Source organism: Acomys minous (assembly GCF_964271855.1).
Source record: "Acomys minous genome assembly, chromosome: 1".
Classification (NCBI taxonomy): Eukaryota; Metazoa; Chordata; class Mammalia; order Rodentia; family Muridae; genus Acomys; species Acomys minous.
This window is the reverse complement of record NC_140483.1, coordinates 78,042,658-78,064,571: the sequence shown is the minus strand read 5'-3', so window position 1 is coordinate 78,064,571 and position 21,914 is coordinate 78,042,658. Positions and strand designations below refer to the sequence as shown.

General features: G+C 38.9%; 1 protein-coding gene across 4 annotated transcripts in view; it reads right to left on the bottom strand.

Annotated features, from left to right (window-relative positions):
• Positions 1-21,914, bottom strand: part of LOC311591254 (contactin-associated protein like 5-1-like) — an 869,459-nt gene that overhangs the window by 508,372 nt on the left and 339,173 nt on the right. For all 4 annotated transcript variants that reach the window (XM_084770689.1, XM_084770692.1, XM_084770691.1 and 1 more), the window contains exon 4: positions 5,152-5,299. In XM_084770689.1, the coding sequence (XP_084626815.1) occupies positions 5,152-5,299 (148 nt within the window). The remainder of the gene's footprint in view (positions 1-5,151; positions 5,300-21,914) is intronic.

Genomic DNA, 21,914 nt, shown 5'->3' with positions numbered 1-21,914 from the left:
TCATTATGCAATCCGGGCTGACTTCAAATTCAAACTCCTGGGATCCCTGCTTAGATATCTCAGAGAGTGCTGAGATTACAGCTGTGTGCTACTATACTGGGCTCAAATATATTCCCCCCCCCTCTCTCTCTCTCTCTCTGTAATGTGTGTGTGTGTGTGTGTGTGTGTGTGTGTGTGTGTGTGTGTGTGTGCGTGTGCTATCATTGCTGCTTGTGTCTACATTTGAAAGGGTGGAGGAAGACATTGATATTGGGTATCTTCCTCTACAATTCTTATTTTTGAGACAGGAGTCTAAACATGCAACTCTCCAACTTGGCCAGAGTAGTTGGCCAGGAAGTGTCAGAACCCCCCATGAATCTGCATCTTCATCACAGGTGCACACTGCCAAGAGGATCATTTAGGTCACCATGTAAACCAAGCAATGACTTTATTTACTAAAGCATATCTCCAGTCTCAAAGATGTTTCTTATTTTAATAACAAAACAAATCACATAGTGATTTGAAATAAGGACTGTGGAACTTATTTGGCTATGGGGAGGCGACTGGCAAGTCTTGAACCTGACAGTTTCTGTGGAGCATTCTGCATGGGTTAAGATGCCCCCAAAGAAAAGAGTACTTCTACATACATCAGCAGAATTGAGACAGAGAATTTAAGAGCAGATAATCCCCTGATGGGCTTGATACTGCCAGGGGATTTACGTGCTGTCCAAATGGAGCATGCCTTCTCCATCAGTAAACCTCAGTTCTGCTCTAGAATCATCCCACTCTTTGAATCAAACTCACTTAAGCTATGGTGAAATGTCTCCTTTACATAAAAATCACCTGGATACAGGGCTGGAGAGATAGTTCACAGATAAAGAGCACTGGCTGCTTTCCCATAGGACCAGGGTTTAATTCTCAGTGCCCTCACAGTGGCTCCCAACCAATCTACTGCCGCTCTCTGGCATAATTATGCATGGTATTTAGGTGGTGTTTAGACATACATGGAGGTAGAACACTCATATACATAAAATTAAACTTAAAAATAAAAGTAAATAAATAAAATCAACTGTGACAGACCTAACCTAAACAACATCCCATCAACTCTTGGAAGAGAATGTGGTAGAATACATTGGGACTACAAAACAGCCAAGTTGACTCATCCAGCTAACCCAGGTGTCTAAAGACTCTGGCGAGTTCCTATGCAGAAAAAGGCAGGCAGAGACAGAAACTAAAAGAAGATTTTAGTAAAATCATTGTGTAGAAAGGAGAGGATAAAAGGGAGGGAGATCCTAAACAGGGCCAAAGGGTCTTTGGTTAGGTTGTTGCTTACATGTATGACAGGGTCTTTGTTAATGGGAACAGTTCAGGACCAAAGGAGATAAGGTCATGGTAGAGTGATGTGCCTGGGCTAGCTAATCTTGGGTCTCAACTTAACAAGCTTGAGAGGAGCAGCTTCCATAAAATGTGCCAGTGGGCATGTTCATAGGGAATTTTCTTGATAGGAAATTCATGAAAGAGGGTACCTTCCACTATAGAAAGTGTTATTCTAGGGCAGTTGGGTCTGCATTATATAAGAAATGCAGGTGAATATGGTCCAAGGAGTAACCAGTAATTCCTATGTAGATTCTGCTTCAGTTCCTACTTCCAGGTTCCTGTCTTGAGCTCCTGTTATGGCTATCCACAAGGATATAAACCTATAAATCAATAAGCTTTTTGCTGCCCCAAGTGGATTTTGTCAGTGTTTCAGCATATCAAAAGAGGAGCAAACTAGAACATACTGGATGCAAAGACTATGGTAAGGACTTATGTTTTTGTTCATTGAGATGTATAGGTTTTGAGAAACCAGTTCTAGCTATAAATGCACAACTAGAAAGCTCATTCTGTCTTGAATAATAACCAAAATGGCTAACATCCTTTGCTGGCCAGTTTTATTGAAGGAACTCCATCCCCATATATAACTCACCAGGTGTAGGAGTACCTGCAATGGAGAGAGAAGGCATGCCTGGGTTCCCTCAAAGTCGGGATGATGCTGGATTGAATCAGAGTTGGAATTTAGCAGATCTGTGGATATCTTTCTACATTAGAAAAGAGATACTTGTTTTCTGGGGAGAGGATGATTTCTTCACCTAAATTATGAAACTTTGTCAATGAATAAAGCTAAAATGTCACTCAAAGATAACCTTTTGAGCCGATGTCTTATAGGCTGGAGAGATAGGTCTGTAGGTATAATGTTTGCCTTGCAAACACAGGGGCCTTAATTTGACCTCCAGAACTCATGGAAGAAGGCTAAGTTAGGTGATCTGTGCTTGTAAGCCCAGCACTGGGGAGGAAGACAAGCAGATTCTAAGTTCATTAGCTGGCCAGCCAGACCCACTTGTCAAGCCACAGTACAGGAGCAGGACTTATCACACAGAATTAAAATGGGCAGTCCCTGTGTGGGGATAGCTGAAGTTGACCTCTGGCCTTTATGTACATGCCCATACATGTCCTGGCAATCCAGAACAGACACATGAACTAGCACAAGTACATACATGTATACACATTGGATAACAGCTGTGATCTAACTAAAACCATGATCCTTTGTCCTGGGTAAGTGAACAAAAGATGTAGAAAATAATAAATATCATTCTAGGGGAAAACTACAGTATGGAGACATTAAGACTAATAAAAATTCTCTAGGTCAGGGTTAACAAATGAATGCTCAGATGGTAAACATGCTTGCTGCCAAGCTTTACGACCTGAGCTCAATCTTCTGTATCTACATGGTGAAATAAGAGAACAGACCCCTCAAAAGTTGTCCTCTGATATTCACACCAGGATGTGTATGTGCACACACACACACACACACACACATACACACACACACAATGTAATTGAAATTATTACCTACAAAGACATGGGTTCATGAATAACATAAGTAAGCTTTATTGTGTTTTTCATTATGAAAGTTTCATAAAATAAATGAGGAAGCAAACATTGACAACAAAAACCACAGAAGCCTCCCAAGAGTAAAAAAGTTCCTCACTAAGAGAGGAGCTATACAGGGAATTAAAGGCCCTAGGCTTGCAAGAAGCAGACCTTTATTGAATAATCTGTCCATACTTGTCTTGTAAATCATACACTTTCTAAAAGTGTTTGTTCGCTATAAACAGAGTCATTGCCTCAGGAAATCTTTTGCCTTCAGTACCTCATTTCCCTGACAGGTACACCCTAGCCTATAGTTTATTCAAGTAGCCATTAATATTTAATATTTTCTGTTTTCCTAGCCAGAAATCTTAATTCAGTGCATATGATGTTGTGAGAGTAAATAATTCTGAGGCAAGTGCTTTTTTGACTTACCTTTGATGAATAGCATGAGTGTGTCATATATGAAAAAGTCTTCATATGTCTCAAAGCAGTAACTCACTGAACTTTTGAGATAACATTAATTGTCAACATGGAAGAAGGAATCATCTATGAAGGGAGTGTCAGCAAGGAATTGTCAAAGATTAGATCAGCTTGTGTGCATGTCTCTGGGAAGACATACCCTCTCTGCATGGCACGGCTGCCTAAGCAGGTCTATCTGGACTGATAGGAGTGATCGAACAACTTGAGCCCTATTATGTGTACATGCATTTATCACTCTGTGTTCCTAACTGTGGATGTCATGTGACTAGGCTCTTCAACTCTCTGCCACCTTGACTGTCTGGCACTGATGGGTTGTAGCCTGGATTGTGAGTTGATCTAATTAACATCTTTCTCACATAAAATGCTTTTCAAGATATTGGATCTCAGAATAGGAAACAGAGCTATGATAACTATGGTTTTTAAAAGTGTCTTTGTTACATGTATTCACTACTTAGGTTTCATTGAATATTGGTATAAAATCAGCAGGTGAATGCCACTACTTAAAGTAAGAAAACTAATTTATAATGACACATTTTGCATGTTTAGCATACTGACTACAGGAAATAATTAGAATATCAGCTCCTTTACATGACACTTTCTTCCAGAACAGTGGTTCCCAACCTGTGGGTTATGATCCTTTGGGAGGAGGTTCAAAAAAAATCCTTTTACAGAGGTCACATGTCAGATATTTACATTATGATTCATAGCTGTAGCAAAATTACACTTATGAATTAGCCATAAAATAATTATGGTAGGAAGTCATCACAACATGAGGAACTGTATTAAACAACTGTAGCCTTGGGAAGGTTGAGAACCATTGCTCTAGAACTATCTTCAGTTCTATCCATGTTTATAGCCTGCTTTTCTTCAAGATGCTTCCTTATTTCCTAATCACTATCAACAACTCTCCGGATAGAGCACATGGACACCATGATTGCAGAGGAAGAGAATTCTATGAGTGACCCTGGGTAGAAACTTCCTTTTCATCCAGAAGGCAAAGAAGGTGACATGCTCCTGTTGGGTGTCTTGAGTAAAAGAAGAGCTTCAAAATATCTCAGAACACTTCAGGAAAAAGCAGAGCATACCTTTTTTCAGATTGCAAGTGGTGAGTGGTTATCTGAGATGGAAGGACTCTGAGCTTTGAACTTTTTTTTGAGGTTTAATTGCATTATTGCCTCATTCCAATAGCCCTATACAGTATAAAAACAGTTCTACTTATTGCCTCATTCCAATAGCCCTATACAGTATAAAAACAGTTCTACTTCTCAGCTGAGGTAACATTTTCATTCATATATATATATATATATATATATATATATATATATATATATATATATATATACTATTAAAACTCTAGAATAAAGTGAGATAACGACAGGCTGGGGAAATAGCTATTTTCCTAATGTGCTTGCTCTGCAAGCATGAAGACCTGCATTTCACTCCCAGAGAACAAATCAATTTGGACATAAGTCCAGCCTAGTAGTCTTAGCACTGGGAAAATAGAGATGACATGTCCTCTGTGGGTCTCTGGTCAGATGGCATAGGCTCATCTGGAAGTTCCACACAAAGGGAAAACCCTGGGTCAAATTATGGACTGTATTCCCCAGGAACATTAGATGTTTCTGGTTAGCTGCCTTTTGCATGCACGTACACACACACACACACACACACACACACACACACACACACACAAATTGTAATTCTCAGGATGAATAATCTGATATTCCATAGACATATCCTTCACCCACACAACTGTTTGACTTGGTATATGTGGGTACTTACTATACGAACATCCATAGACCTCCACTCTCATGCCAATTTTCCCATTTGGATTCCACTCCAGGGGCACAAAGCGAACAAAGCGGGCTCTCACAGGGTGCAGCAGCTTGTGGTGAACGACACTGTCAGCATTCGTGTTTCCTACAAATGTCTGAAGAAAGAAGGAAATTCAGTGAGCTCTACAGTACCAAGCCATGTCATCAGAAGTATGCATGCTTCTGCAGTGAATCTCTTGGGAATGCCAACAATAACAACAACACAAAACTAAACAAAACAAAGACCTTAGTCACTCTGACACTGATCTAATGTCAGTGACAGTCTTGTCAAATGCTTAAAGTTTTTCATAAATACCAAATACTGTTCTCTGGGATGTTCCTCTCTCTATCACTGTGCCTAGTTAATGTTAATGAATAAAGTAATATGGTAGATATGACATCTGAAGATTTTAAAATTAATAATAACATGAAGTTATAGTTTCTCATATGTCTATACTTGCTATGAGTTGTAACATATCTGGCAAGGTGCTTTTCTGATATAATTGTCAATCTTATTTCAGGACAGTTATTTCACTAAACATATAACATAATCACCACCATTTTTAAAGAATAAAAATAACTAGTACAAGAAAGGAAACACAAAAGGAAATAAATATTCAACTCATCCATTCACTCAGAAGTTAGGAAGTAGCCTGAAGTTCAGTACCAAGACTGTCCTTTTCCAAGAGCCATGCTTGTTTTTGTAGTTCCTACTATCTATCAATCTTCATGTGTTACAGGAAACAGCCATCACAGTTTAGCTATATATGTAGCTCATTTTTTCTGTCCATTTGTGATTGATGTTTATTGGAAAAAACTCATACATGTCTGAAGAGATGGTATAGTGGTTAGGAATATTTGTTGCCTTGCTCACTACCTATTAGTCAGGGATCTTGGAGGAGAACATAGAACCACCATTTCACTAAACCCACATGATCTCCAACTCCATTCTAAATATTGACACTTTACACACATCTAACTGAAGTTCTCAACCCTCATCAATAATTACTATCCTTGAAAAATATAGAGAAATCATCACAGAAGACCACAACTTTTTGAAATGTAGAAACCAAGTCCCTATATGATGCTCAGTCCCAACAATACAGCTACAACAGACTGAAGCATTTGAGGCATGGAATTCATTATGGAAGAGACGAGGAAAGATTGTAAGAGCCAGGGAAAAAGAGAATTTCCTGTGAAATTGAGTTTGCTAAGAATGTCAGAGAAGTTACAAAAATGAAGGCTCATCCACATGGGTGCCTAAATAAAGTTCAAACAAGGACAGCGCCAATAGACATGCTAACATACAAGGGGAAAGTTCATAAGGCTTCATCTTAGAAAAAGAACTACAAACAACTACAGAATGCTGAGAGCAAGAGAAACAGTCCTCCGCTGAGAAGTGCCCCTAAGTCAGTTAGCCACTATCAAATGGTCAGCTGGAAAATGAGAATCAGATACATACAGATACATACAGATTCACTGTACAGACTGAACAGGTTTCAAACAAATACACACACATATGCAATAATATACACAATTATATGTGTATATATTACATATAATACATATATAAATATATGTCAACAATTAATAGAAAAGAGCTGTGGATTTGAGAAAGAGAAATGGGGCAGTACATGAGATGAGTCTGAGGGAGGAAAGAAAAGAAGGAATGGTATAAGTATATTTTAGTTTCAAAACAAGAAGAAAACTCTTATTGAAATGACTATTTTCTACACAAGCAAGAAGAACATAATTTGGATCCCAGCACTCACATGATGAGCTGGGCATGGCCCCATGTACACATGTAACACCATTACTAAAGGAGGAATATATAGTAGGGCTGATGGGACTTGCTGGGTTCAGTCTAACAAAAATCCACAAGCTGATAGTTCAGCAAAAGAGCCAGCTTCAAAGAATCAAGGCAGGGAATTAAAGGAGAGAAGAGAACAAATGAATGTCTCAGTCTCATCTGGACTATGTGTGTGTACACAGGCACATTCACCATCTACAAATATATACATACACCATATGCTTCACACATATACACCCACATTCACACACACATACACACAAAGACAGCGTAAAACCTGTTTGGTCCATTTGCATTATGTCTCACAACCTTCATCTGCACGGCTGTTTATTTTATAATTATTATTTTCTGAAGATGGAACAAAAGACTTCATCTTCAAAAAGCATGTATATCAAATATCCATTACAAAACTGAACATTTAAACATTATTAAAGTACCTAATTTAACATCAGTATGTATTTAAGGTGATCCCATTGAGCTAACTGACAGTGTTGTCCAAACAATGACAGGCTGTCAGCTAACACATGGAGGTTGTGTTTCCCTGAGTCACGATTGTCCTTCCCAACTTAAGTTATCTACAGACAGTCTGCATGCTCATGTACAGTCACGACAATGAATCGAGGCTAAAGTGAACACAACAAAAATAATTTCGAGACACAAAGAGGAAGGCAGAGAGAGAGAGAGAGGCAGACACAGACACAGACACAGAGTGACAGAGACAGAGAAAAATACCTAAGGGACATAGTTTTGAAAATACCAATGTGGCAAAGTATATTCTGTATTCTAAAATAGGGACTTACTGGTATCTGGAAGACCTATGCAAGGTATTTGAAAACAAACATTTTCTAAATGCCATCCAAATGCCTGTCTCTCCAAGAGGGCAAACTAAAGGGAAGGAAATACTAGAAGCTCAGAATTAATCATAAAGGCATTATTATTTACGTTTTGTTAAGATCCGTTTAACAAAGCACAGAATCATTAACATGCAAACCACGTATTTAAAGCTGAAATAAATAAACTCACTTCAGCTTCCAAGTTCCTAACTGTTCTTTCTAGGGTACATGATAAAATAGGTTTCCATCAGGCACTCAGATAAGGGAAATGAAGAAATTATATGCAAGGAATCAGCCGCTTTTAGTGACTGACGAGGATTGCGAAACATTACATTTTAGGAGATAAAAAAAGAAAAAGAACTACACTGAATTCTCCTCTGCGTTCTATTTATTATGTGTTTTAGTGGTAAATGTTTGTTTTGTCTTTTTAAAGGCAAAGAAACTTTAAAGAAAAATACCAGCTATCTCACAGGCCTATAAATGATTTACACTTAAAGACCATCCTTATAATGGCTGTGTAGTAATTAGTTATAGCTTTGTGTTTACTGAAAAGATATGATTGATCCATAGTATACACTTCCTTCTGTTATATGACACCTTCCCCTCAGGGGAAGCTCTTAAGCAGGAAAGTAAACAACTCAAAATAGCTTCAGGAAGTTCCTGAAACTGACTAGACTCAGTAGCTCATTCCTTAGCAAAGGAAAAAATAACATCTGAAAGTCACTCTTACAAGAGCAAAGCAAACCTGCAAAGAATAGTGTTAGGACAAACCAGCTGCATGGAAGAAACAGGACCCACTCAAGGTGTCTGAAAGGGGTTGACAAACAGAGAAACTTGAAAAGGACAAGTATCCAACCTGTTGAGATGCCTGCAGGCTACACAGTGTGTTGCAGATTTCCTGCTTTTACCTTGGTGATGGAGAAGTCTTTGAGGCATAGCTGTTCCTAAAAATAACCCCTTTACTATATTCTCAAAAGTAAACCCAATACCACTCACTGGTTCACCAAGTTGGACTCTGGTGGAATCCATACTTTGGTCTGTTGTAGGTTCCCTGAAGTGACTCTGGCCAGTCTCTGGGAGGCCTTTTCCTTCTTCCCCAGTCCCTCTGCCTTGTTATGAACCTTTAGATTACCTTCCTAAAACTATCCTCCGTGGTTTCTTCCCTCATTTGGCCACTATCTATCCTGAGGCTGCTACCAAGGTCTAGCAATCATAGTTTTAAAGTCCAACAATGAAAATCCCTATGTGGCTCACCTAATTAACATGCCCAATTAAAGTTAAACATTTCATCCTAGCACAAGATTCCCCGTTTGTCTTTATAAACTATCATCTTCCTGTGGGCCACATCTGTCTGCTATCTATCACAAGCCTTTTGTTTGGCCCCAGGACAAATACCCCTTTCTCCTCTGCCTTGTTCTTTTCCCTTGTCCCTCACCATCTCGCTCCTGTTTTGTCTCTTATTTTCTGACCTTTTTTCCTCTGGGACAAATAAATCTTCTTTGTCCTGAGGGTCCTCACCTGATACTTATCACTTCATTCCCTAGCAGGAGTAAGTGGACATGTGTGTTGTACCTCCCCAGGAAGAAAAGATTTTTGCACAACATACTCCTCAAGGCATTTTGCCTCCTTTGTCTGGTTTTGGCTTCTGTAATAAGGAACAATGCAAGAATATCAGGAAAAAACATCTTGATTGACACCTGTATACATTTATATGATTCAACTTGGAGATATATAAAAGTGATACTGATTTAGTAGAATATGTAGATACAATTTACAGTGGATTTATTAGGATATGAAATTATGAAGGATGTGTAGCCGACTATCAGTGTGTTCTGATTGTGACCGTAGGTGGAGCAAGTTTAATGACTCCCATGTGGAACTTTAGGAGAAAAATAATGCATTCATGCTCAGCCTGCACCCCTGAGAATCACCCACCCTTCTGGCTATTCACATAGAGTAACTCTACCAAACCCAATCATGGATGTTGACTCTGGTGTCTGTCTCGTTAGAAATCCCTCCAGGTAATCTGATATTTTCTTAGTATTACCCATCCCTGGCTCAGCCTTTGGCATTCATGTACTTGGACAGTAAAAGGCCACCTGGGCAGCTTTCTCCTCTTCTTTTATTTTGTTATCATAGTTGACTGTCAGCCTCCTAGCCATTTCAGGAACTGAAATCCAAAGGAAGTTGGGATATTGGCCACTTTATTTGTTAATATATCTGTATTAAATTTATCTTGTATGCAAATCCTCTTATATATAATTTCTTAGATGCACCAGCTACAACTCCATCTTACTTAACATAGGTCCCTTTATGTTCCCAGTGAGAAGGTGTTATAAGCTTACAGGAAATTACACCCTACTCTATGAGGAATGTGGATAATGTTTTAATTAAGTCCTACCCCTATTAGACATGCAGTTAGGAGACCAAACAAAGACCCAGACAATAACAACAATACCAAGAACAAAGACAGCAAGCCTTCTCAGGCTATGTTCCATGGCCAGGGAACTTCCAAAGCCTTCCCAGAACTCTCCTTTTCAATGTAAGTAGTCCTAGTCTCTAGGAGGTAGCTCAGCCTGGAAAAATGATCAACATAAAAGCTGGAAAACCTGAATTCAATTTCTTGAACCCATGTAAAATGCCAGGCACAGAAGTGCAAATGTATAATCATAACACCGGGGATGTGGTGAAGGGATCCCTGAGGTTCATTGTTCATTAGCCTAACTAAATTTGATTGGCAGGCTCCAAGTTCTGTCTCAAAAAATGGTGTAGAGATGAAAAGACGGTTCAATGTGCATAGCCTTATACTCAGCCGTCACACCTGATTTAATCCCTATATCCTACAAGGTAGCTTGAGGCAACTGACTACTGAAGGTTCTAAGTATATGTATGTGATATGGCAGATACACTTGCACATGTGCAAGCGCATGTGCGCACACACACATACACACACACACATGTGCATGCATACAAAAATGTAAATAAGTAAAAATTAAAATGATGTAAAGCTATTTTAAAAAACATCTTATGTGATCTTCTGCCCCATGTGTGCTATTTGCAATCTAATACACACAACACATACACAAATAAAACTAAAAAGATTATTCTACCTCATATTTTCTTATCATCTGTTTAATTAACCATTATTTATGATTCCTTGTAAATTACTGTTACACTCTTCTATCAATATCTTAGAGTTCTTTGAACTTTCAGAGTTGTAAATATGAAAAAGTTATTTTGCCATATAAATTGGTGATACCTCAAATCATTTTGTCCCTGTCCATGTCTGAAGGAAGCATCTTTATTAAGTAGCTTCAAGTCTTCTGATAATGATAAACAACAAACACTGAAGCATCTTTCTTATAATAGCAAGTGTGAGTGTGTGGTTCAATTATTGCTAGAAAATAAAGAAACCATGAACATCAGCAGTGTTCATTACTTTAGTGTCTACAATGATAAAATACAAAAGCAACTAAGTGAGAAACAATTTATTTTGATTCCAATTTGGAGGGGATACAGTATATCATGCTGGGGAAGGTATGACAGCAGGACCAGCAACCCGCTGGTCACATTGAATACACTTCAGGAAGAAATAGTGAGTGACCAAGAAGTGGGACAGGACTATAGTGATTGCAAGTCCACCTCCAGTCAGTAGTCCACTACCTCCAGCGAAGCTCTATCTCCTAAAGTTTCCACAACCTTCTCAAACAAGATTACCAGGTGGAAACAAAATGGGCAAATACATAAGCTTATAGTAGGATGCTTTGCATTCAAACCACTACAGCAGTCAAGGGCATACTAGATATATGGTTTTGTTGCCCATTGACTGGTCTGATTCTGACAACTAGTTATTGATAAAGGCTAAAGGCCCGTATGCATTAAATTATTGAACTAAGAGGTTCCCCACCAAAGTCTTCAGCTGCTGTTTTGTTTTGCTGTTCCACCACTCTGGATGAAAAGGATGATAAAGTGAAAGTTGACAAGTATGACCCATATTTGTTTCCATCTCTACATTGTAGCTGGAACACCACTATATATCCAACTCTGCCATATGCTGTATTTTTGGGAATACTTCCTTAGCAAAATCTGACTTTCCACATTCCACTAAAGGAAGAGAATGCCTTTGCCCTTCTGAGAAACCCATAGGAAGCTTTCCTCCCTAGTACAGAGCTACTGTATGAGAGCAGACAGCACATCTGGGCCTTCTGTTATTAGATCTAGAGAAGATGTGAACTTTCTACAAAGGCTCAGCCCAGAGTTCACTTATGTGTCTCAGGTAAGACCCCATGGAAAATAGGTAATGAAAATGAGATAGAAAGTTGGCAATCCTGTTAACCAGGACTTATTGCCACATTCTAAATGAAATATATTATGTGTGAATATGTGTATGTATAAAATTTTAATATATCTGTCATCAGTCTCTATCTAGTATTTATAATCCATTAATTATTATGCTTCTTCCTGTCATTACACTGTAAGCTGGAAGAGACAAATTCTCATAGAGTCACAATGAATACCTTCTGAACGGACAACAGGAGTCACCATATTTGTACTTTAAGATTTTGAGCTGCTATCTTCTCATGTAACACTTTATGAAGTTGGTGTACCCTAGAAACATGAACATACTGTCATAATGTGGGAACACATTTACAGAATTTTAAGTCTTTTGCTGGCATTTTGGAAACAAAATCTTACATTGTAGACCCCATTGCTTATGACTCCCTAGTCACTCTCCCTCTGCCTCCAGAGTAGAATATCCCAATTATATGCATTTGGCATCAGAAAGCCTTGCTGTCTGCTTTCCATGGAAAATCAAGGAGCAGGAGTTTTAAGACACACTCTTAATGTTCATTAAGTACCAAGGGCCACAGAAATGTCATTGCACTCCAGAGTTTCTTCTACTCTAACAGCTGACCTCAGAGCTCTTAATTCTCAGGACACAGTGCAGCAGAGGAGATGATAAGGTATCTGTATGGAGTAGCTTACAGCTCTATGCTATCAGTCTATCAGGATTGGTGAGGAAAGAATTACAAGGTGCTGGTGGGTAATATTTGCTGTTTCTTCCTTGATAGCATCTAAGTTGGTGATGATCAGCTTGAGAACTCCTCCAGTTAGGCATAATTTTAGAGTGGTTTTATAGTCTTTTAAAATTAGCCAGTGGAAGGGTATGCCTGGTGCTGGTTTCAGAAGGACCAAATGATGATCAGACAGTTTCTCTGCTTTTAATTTATAGTTTCCTCTTAGAGCTTTCCAGGTTCATGCCTAGGTGTGTCTGCACCTACAGATAAGCCCCACCTTGTCAGTCAGGCAAGCAGGTTACCTCTAAGATCACCTAATTTCTACTACTGAGAATTTTAGAGTAGATAACAGACTAAATGGGAAAGTAGCATCAGAGTAGATAGCATGTGTCTTTTTCCTTTCATTTTCCTAAGATTTGGATCTCAGCAGAGGCTATGTAAGAATGGTGCCAGCTTTTGGAAGAACCATGTAATAGAACAAGCTTATCAAACTCTCCTCTCACCTGATCTCATTTTTCTTTTGGCCCTTCCTTGATGTCATTGGACAGGTGGATCTGTAAAACTAAAAGTTGTTCAAGCAGCGATTGCCTCATAGAGGAAAACAAAATTTGCCTTTTTTAAAGGATCATGAATACAATGGGAGTGGGCTGGGAGGAAGAAAACATTTTCCACATGAAAGAAAATAATTTCTGATGCCAGCGTTGCTGATAAATTAGACAAAACCCCATGCTGTTTACTGAAGTTTGGGAGATATGGTTTTGAGTGAATGAAAAATAAATTAAATACCTGGGGACATGCTTTTGATTTCAGAAAAGAGCACATAAGGAGCTTGGGAGATATCTCAGCCAGTAATTCTTGCTGTATAAGTATGAGGACCTGCATTCCCTCCTCAAAAGGTGCACATCTATTCCAGTGCTGGGGACAGAATTCAGAGGATCTCTAGGGCTTGCTAGTCAGCCAACCCAGTTGAGGTGGTGAGGTACAGCTTCAGTGAGAAGCAACTCATAACTGTCTCTACATGTCTTGCAGCATAAGATGGTGCAAAGATTTCTCCACCTTGTACACTTGCTGAGGTCATTTCAGGTTTAACTGGAATTTGATCTTCTTGATGGAGAATTCGTTGGAAAAATTATCCAATCTGAGGTCAAAATGCCACAGTAAAATTTTCCTTAGTTAAACTTCCTGCTTTTGAAAGCTATGCAATAACTCCCTCCACCTGCTCCATACATGCAGTTGCAGAGAGATACGAGGATATGATTTCACCTTTAAAAGCCCTTTGCTCTAATTATTTAAGCTACAGTTATGACTTCAATACCTAAGTTTAATGCCAGCATGCTGGAATAAAGATTTGCAGCTTGCCATAAACTATGTCTGAGTGATCATATCTGGTAGAATCCCATAATACATGAATACACATACATGTGTATGTGCACTCACCAACATCTGGCCTACACACACATAGGCATACCCTAAGAATGAGTGAGACAGAGAGAGAGAGAGAGAGAGAGAGAGAGAGAGAGAGAGAGAGAGAGAGACAGAGAGAGAGAGAGAGAGAGAGAGAGAGAGAGAGAGAGAGAGAGAGACAGAGAGACAGAGAGACAGAGAGACAAAGAAAGAAAGAGATATGTGGAGGGATAGGAAGAGGTATGGAGAAACAGAGAAGAGAGGCAGGATAAGGAGAGGGGTGGATTAACAGAGAGGAAGAGGAGAAAAAGAATGCCTTTAATATTCCTAAAAGAAATATAATCTAATCTGTATAGGTAGCTAATATAACAGAGCTATATTTTCTGGAAACACATATAGACATGAAGACAGGTTGTTGCTATTTTACCAATATATTTACAAAGATTCTATTTTATGTTTCACTTATCTTTCTTGGGGGTCTCTGAAACCCCATGTGAAATGTTACTGAATTGTTGATGTCATAATGACATAGGAAGACACAAAACTTCAAAGAGGCAGTGTTATTGAAAATTATGTGTGACTATTTCCCTCATAGAACATCAGAACTTCCAGAATCTTTTTCAATCTTTGTTATATTACCTATTGAGTAAAGTTAAAGATTCTTCATGAGATGAACTATGTAATCTTGATACAGAAGGTAAAGTTCCAGAGAAGTTTGGGATAGAGACTGAGTTTGAGACTAGCAAGGTAGAAAACCACTATATCACAAAAAAGAGGGAGGAATAAAGAGAGGAGGAGGAAAAGGAGGAGAATGTGGAGGACAAGGAGAAGGGGGATAGAAAAAAATGAACATATCCAATATTATTACATTTAGTTCCTGGAATCAAAACATGATATGAGGAAAGTTGAACATGGAAGGCTTGTGTGTCCCTAAAAGTTAGTACATTGAATCCATAGCACAAGTGTCATGGTATTTTATGAGTTTAGGGCAATAAATTAGTTTTTGAGGGTTCATCCTTTGTGCTGAGATTAATTTTGTGACTGTCTATGGAAACAATGGACCTTAAGAAATCAGAATTTTTTCAGGCATTCAATGTGGTGGTGGGGGGTGGGGGTAAGCCAGGTATCAGCCCAAGGATGAACTTGTCTCCTACCTAGAGATGTCACACAATGCTGACAATGTGTAAGACCCTTGCAGGACAGGACGTACTTGAGTGGAAACAGCCATGGGCAGGACCACAGCCTCACCTGGCCTTCACAGTGAGGCTTACCACTTGTCTTCTATTTCACTCTAAATAGAAAGCCCTTTGTATTTGAAATGTGGGGAGGTCTTTTGATTCTTATCTGGGGCCATATTGAATAATCGATAGTCTCCACTTTTTACCACTGCTAGTTTATTATGGTTTCCCCAGGCTCTGATGCCAACGAACCTGGTATTGGTGTCTTTCAAGAGGAAAAGGGGTAATATCTTCCTCTCTTCTTTCCTCTGCTGTCCTCCCTCTAATCCTTTTTCTCTTCTGTCTTTCTTTCCCCACCATATGAGGACACAGAAGAGGACAGCTACCTGCAAATCAGGAAGTTGGTTCTCAGTATAAGATGAATTTACAGATTAGTCTTATTCTTCCTGACTCTACATCCAAGAGAAGTACATTTTGGGATTTTTGATCTATGTAGTCTACAGTGATTAAGACACCACATCTTTAGAATGACCGGGGTAAACCAATAAAAATTGTATCTAAATACAAAGAGCCCCACTATACAAATTCAATGCCAAAGATGTTATTGGCCTCTTTATCAAGTAAGTGTCACATTATTTTTTCTACAAATGGAGGTCAAGCATGTAGCTCAGATGGGAAAGTGTTTGCAGGTAGCTCTAGAATTAGTTCTTAGCAATGAAAATCAGGCTTATGCCACATATCTATGACACCAGCACTGAAGATACAGACACCGGGGGATGCAAAACTCAGAGTCATCCTTATATATGTAATGAATGTGAGGTCAACTTGGTCTGTACGCAAGCCTATTACAGTACCCTAAATTTTTAAAGTATTTGACCAATGCTACTCCAAATGTCCTAAGAAAATTGTTTCAGATTCAAAAGACTTCATGCTGCCCAGTGTTAACAACTGTTCAGAAACAGAAGCTGGATTCTCCGTCACTAGTCTGAAGTCCACATATCCTGAGCAAAATGCCCAGGATTATGATTTCACTAACAGATACATGCCATATGGCCTACAGTGCTTCTGCAGTTGTTGGAAGATAATCTGTGGCTCTAATATGACCAATACAAATAAAGTGAATTTACTCATATAATTAAGTCAAAACATTTTTAATTCCCATGTCTCTTTGAAGCATCTATAGGCAGCTATTCATCCTCAATAGCATAAAACTGAAAATAAGAATCAGACATTAGGGCTGGTTGATCAATGGAATCGAATCGAAGACCAGAAATGACTCTATACACATATGGTCACTTGATTTTTAACAAAGAAGCCAAATCTATTCAATGGAAAAAGGATAGCATATTCAACAATTGGTGCTGGTCTAACTGAATATCTACACATAAAAAAATGCTTTTAGGCCCATATTTGTCACCATGCACAAAACTCAAGTCAAAGTGGATTAAAGATCTCAACTTAAAACAAGAGACACTAAATAGGTTAGAAGAAAAAATGGGGAAGAGCTTGGAACACATTGGCACAGGAGAAAGCTTCCTAAACAGAACACCAACAGTGGTCAACAATTAATAAATGGGACCTCATAAGGCTGAGAAACTTCTGTAAGGAGGGAGACACTGTCAACAGAACAAAGTGACAGCCTACAGAGTGGTAAAATATCTTCACCAACCTTACATCTGACAGAGGTCTAATATCCAAAATATATAAAGAACTCATGAAACTAAACACAAACAAACCAAATAACCCAATTGAGAAATGGGTCTCAAAAGTAAACAGAGAATTCTCAACAGAGGAATATCAAGTGGCTAAGAAACACTTAAAGAAATGCTCAACGTCTTTAGTCATCAGAGAAATGCAAATCAAAACAACTCTGAGATTTCATCTTACACCCATCAGAATGGCTAAAATCAAAAATTCAAGCAACATTACATGTTGGAGAGGATGTGGAGAGAAAGGAACACTCCTTCATTGCTGGTGGGAATGCAAGCTTGTACAATCACTTTGGAAATCTATCTGGTATTTTCTCAGAAAATTGGGAATAGGGCTTCCTCAAGACCTAGCTCTTCCATTCCTTGGAATATACCCAGAAAATACTCCACCACACAACAAGGACATATGCTCAACCATGTTCATAGCAGCCTTATTCATAATAGCCAGAACTTGTAAATAGCCTAAATTTCCCTCAGTTGAAGAATGGATAAAGAAACTATGAGGCCGGGTGTGGTGGCGCACGCCTTTAATCCCAGCACTTGGGAGGCAGAGGCAGGCGGATCGCTGTGAGTTCAAGGCCAGCCTAGTCTACAAAGTGAGTCCAGGACAGCCATGGCTAACACAGAGAGACCCTGTCTCAAAACACCAAAAAAAAAAAAAAAAAAAAAAAAAAAAAAGAAAGAAAGAAAGAAAGAAAGAAAAAACAAAAGAAACCATGGTACATTTACACTATGGAAGACTACACAGCTATTAAAACCAAGGAAATCCCAAAATTTGTGGACTAATGGCTAGGACTAGATATGGTCATAATGATTGAGTTAACACAGAAGCAGAAAGACTCACATGGTATATACTCATTTATAAATGGGCACTTGCCCAAAAGGCAGTTCCCACAAAAGACTTCACTTACCAGGAGATTGGGATCAATATTAGAACATCCTATTGAGACTCTAGGTAAGAGGAATATAAGAGATGGGGAAATAGAAGGACCCAGAGGGTCCTAGAAACCTACAAGAGGAACATCATGATGGGTGGATCAGAGCCCAGGAGGATCTGCTCAAACTATTGCACTAACCAAGAACAATATGTGCAGTAAACCTCAAACCCCTACCCAGATCTAGCCAGTGGACTGGACATTCTCCATAGTTATTCGGAGAGTAGGGACTGACTTTGACATGAACTCTGGTGCTCCATATTTGACCACCTCCCCTTATTGGGGAGGCATGATGGCAAAGAAAGAATAAGCAGGCTACCAAGATAAGACTTGATAGCCTATGACCATATGGTGGGGAAAGAGGTCCCCCTTGGTCTTAGACCTAGGGGCAGGGAATAGTGTGAAAGTGGGAGTGAGGGAGGAATGGGAGGATACAAGTGATGGGATAACAATTGTGTTGTAATATGAATAAATTAATAAAATTAAAATTAAATTAAAAATGAATCAGACATTAGTTTGAAAACAGCAAGCTATTTTTAAATTAACAATTGAGGGGGGCAGTGGAAAACTATTGCTTACAATATCTTGAAACTCATTTGTTTCGTGAAAAAGGTTGGAGTTGTTAAATTTTTACAAAGAATAAAACAGTAGCAAAATCAAGATTAAGAAGATGCCCTAGAGTTGAGAAATGATCAGACTTTTTTTCAGTTGCTTGCAACAGTGCTTCCACCACAGGCATTAATCATGCTCTCTGCTGATGCTCTCTACTAACACCAGGAGGACCAGGAGGCTGCAGATACAAAGCAGGAGATTAACATTGGATACAAACATTATATCAAACTGTGATGAGGTAAAAATACACTCAGGTTTTGCCCAAACTTCACATCTTTTCCAAGCTTAAACACAATTCTGAGTGATAATTCTACACATAGCCTCATTTCTCAGACAAGAAATTCTGCCAGCAACTAACAGGTATTCTCATTTCCCAAGTACCTCAGTGTGACAAGTGGCATCCAGTTTCTCTTCTTTTTCTTTCTTTCTGGAGCTGCATATGTATGTGCTTGCTAGTGTTTATGTCTGCACATGTGATCATGTATGGGTATGCATAGTACCTATATAGATCAGAAGACAGTGCTAACGTTTTCTTCAATTGCTTTGCATTTCACTTTTTAAAACAGGGTCTTTCAACGAATGGAGCTCATTGAGTCTACAGTGCAGATGACCAGTGTGCATCATAGAATTCTTTCTCCAATACCTCCATATAGGGATTCCACACATTTTGTTAGACTTTCTAGTGCAATGCGGCCACTGTGCACCACGTTTAGATCTTAGTTTCCTCATACCTAAAAGACTCAAAATGAGAAAGGATGTGACAGAGAATTATGTGCCCTCTCTAAGAAGTGTTCTCTAGAACTAATAAATAGCTTCTCTGCGCCTTCACATTAGCCATAAGCAATATAAAATATTTAGGAGTTACTCTAACTAAGCAAGTGAAGGACTTGTTTGAAAAAAATTTCAAAACTCTGAAGAAAGAGATTGAAGATGACATGAGAAGATGGAATGATCTTCCTTGCTCATGGATCGGGAGAATTAACATAGTAAAAATGGCCATCCTAACAAAAGCAATCTACAGATTCAAGGCAATCCCTGTCAAAATACCTACACAATTTTTTTAAAAGACATTGAAGGTTCAATTCTGAACTTCATATGGAAAAACAAAAAACCCAGAATAGCTAAAACAATCTTGTACAATAAAAGGTGCTCCGGAGGAATCTCCATACCGGATCTCAAACTGTACTATAATGCAATAGTAATTAAAACAGCATGGTACTGGCACAGCAACAGGCTGGTTGATCAGTGGAATGGAATCGAAGACCCAGATATGAATCCACACACATATGGTAACTTGATTTTCAACAAAGAAGCCAAATACATTCAATGGAAAAAGGATAGCATCTTCAAAAAATGGTGCTGGTCTAACTGGAGGTCTATGTGTAAAAAAAATGCGCCTGGACCCATATTTGTCACTTTGCACAAAACTCAAATCAAAGTGAATTAAAGACCTCAACATAAAACCAGAGACAGTAAGTCACTTAGAAGAAAAAGTGGAGAACAGCCAGGAACATATTGGCACAGGAGACAACTTCCTGAACAGAACACCAACAGCCCAGGCCTTAAGGTCAACAATTAATAAATGGGACCTCATGAGGCTGAGAAGCTTCTGTAAGGAAGGAGACACTGTCAACAGAAAAAAGTGACAGCCTACAGACTGGGAAAAGATCTTCACCAACCCTACATCTGACAAAGGTCTAATATCCAAAATATATAAAGAACTCAAGAAACTAAACACCACCAAACCAAATAACCCATTTGAGAAATGGTGCTTGGAACTAAACAGAATTCTCAACAGAGGAATATCAAATGGCTGAGAAACACTTAAAGAAATGCTCAACCTCCTTAGTCATCAGGGAAATGCAAATCAAAACAACTCTGAGATTCCATCTTACACCCATCAGAATGGCTAAGATCAAAAATTCAAGTGACAGCACATGCTGGCGAGGATGTGGGGAGAGAGGAACATTCCTTCAATGCTGGTGGGAATGCAAACTAGTACAGCCACTTTGGAAATCTATCTGGTCCTATCTCAGAAAAATGGGAATAGGGCTTCCTCAAGACACAGCTATTCCACTCCTTGGAATATACCCAGAAGATGCTCTAGCACACAACAAGAAAATTTGCTCAACCATGTTCATAACAGCCTTATTCATAATAGCCAGAACATGGAAACAGCCTAAGTGTCCCTCAGTAGAAGAATGGATAAAGAAACTGTGGTACATATACACTATGGAATACTACTCAGCTATTAAAAACAAGGAATTCCTGAAATTTGTGGATAAATGGATTGAGCTAGAAATGATCCTAATGAGTGAGTTAACCCAGAAGCAGAAAGACTCAAATGGTATATACTCACTTATATCTGCATATTAGCCCAAGGGGCATGTCCCATGAAAGCCTTCACTTACCAGGAAACTGTGACAGAGAGTAAGACATCCTATTGGGACTCTAGATGAGACAAGCATGGGAGAATAGCAAAGTACAAGGATGCAGATTGTCCTAGAAACCTACAAATAGAACATTATGATAGGCAGATTTGGGCCCAGGGGTCCCGCTCAAACTAAGTCACCAGTCAAGGACAATACAGGCGGTAAACTTTGAACCTCTACCCAGATCTAGCCAATGGTCAGAACAGTCTCCACACTTGAGTGGAGAGTGGGATATGACTTTCTCACCTACTCTGGTGCCTCACATTTGACCATGTCCCCTGGAGGGGGAGACCTGGTGGCACTCAGAGGAAGGATAGCAGGGTATCAAGAAGAGACTTGATATCCTATGAGCATATACAGGATGAGGTAATCCCCCTCAGGAACAGTCATAGGGGAGGGGAATAAGGGGAAAATGGGAGGGAGGGAAGAGTGTGAGGATACAAGGGATGGGATAACCATTGAGATATAACAAGAATAAATTAATAAAAATAAAAAATTAAAATAAATAAATAAATAAAATACAGAGAAAAATCAACTTCTTGAGGAAAGATTTTATTTCAATTTATAGTTAATAGACCATAATGAAAGGAAGTATGAACAGGAACCTAAAGCAGGAACTGAGCCAGAGGTTCTGGATGAATGTTGTTTACTGGATTACTCCTCATGGCTTGCTAGGCCATTATTTTGACAACCCTACCCTCTGTGTTTAGATCATGAAAAGAACTATCCTAAAAGGAAAATCTCGTCTATCCTGATTTTGGTGGTGAAAAAGGATCACCTTACCACATGTGTGCACTTCA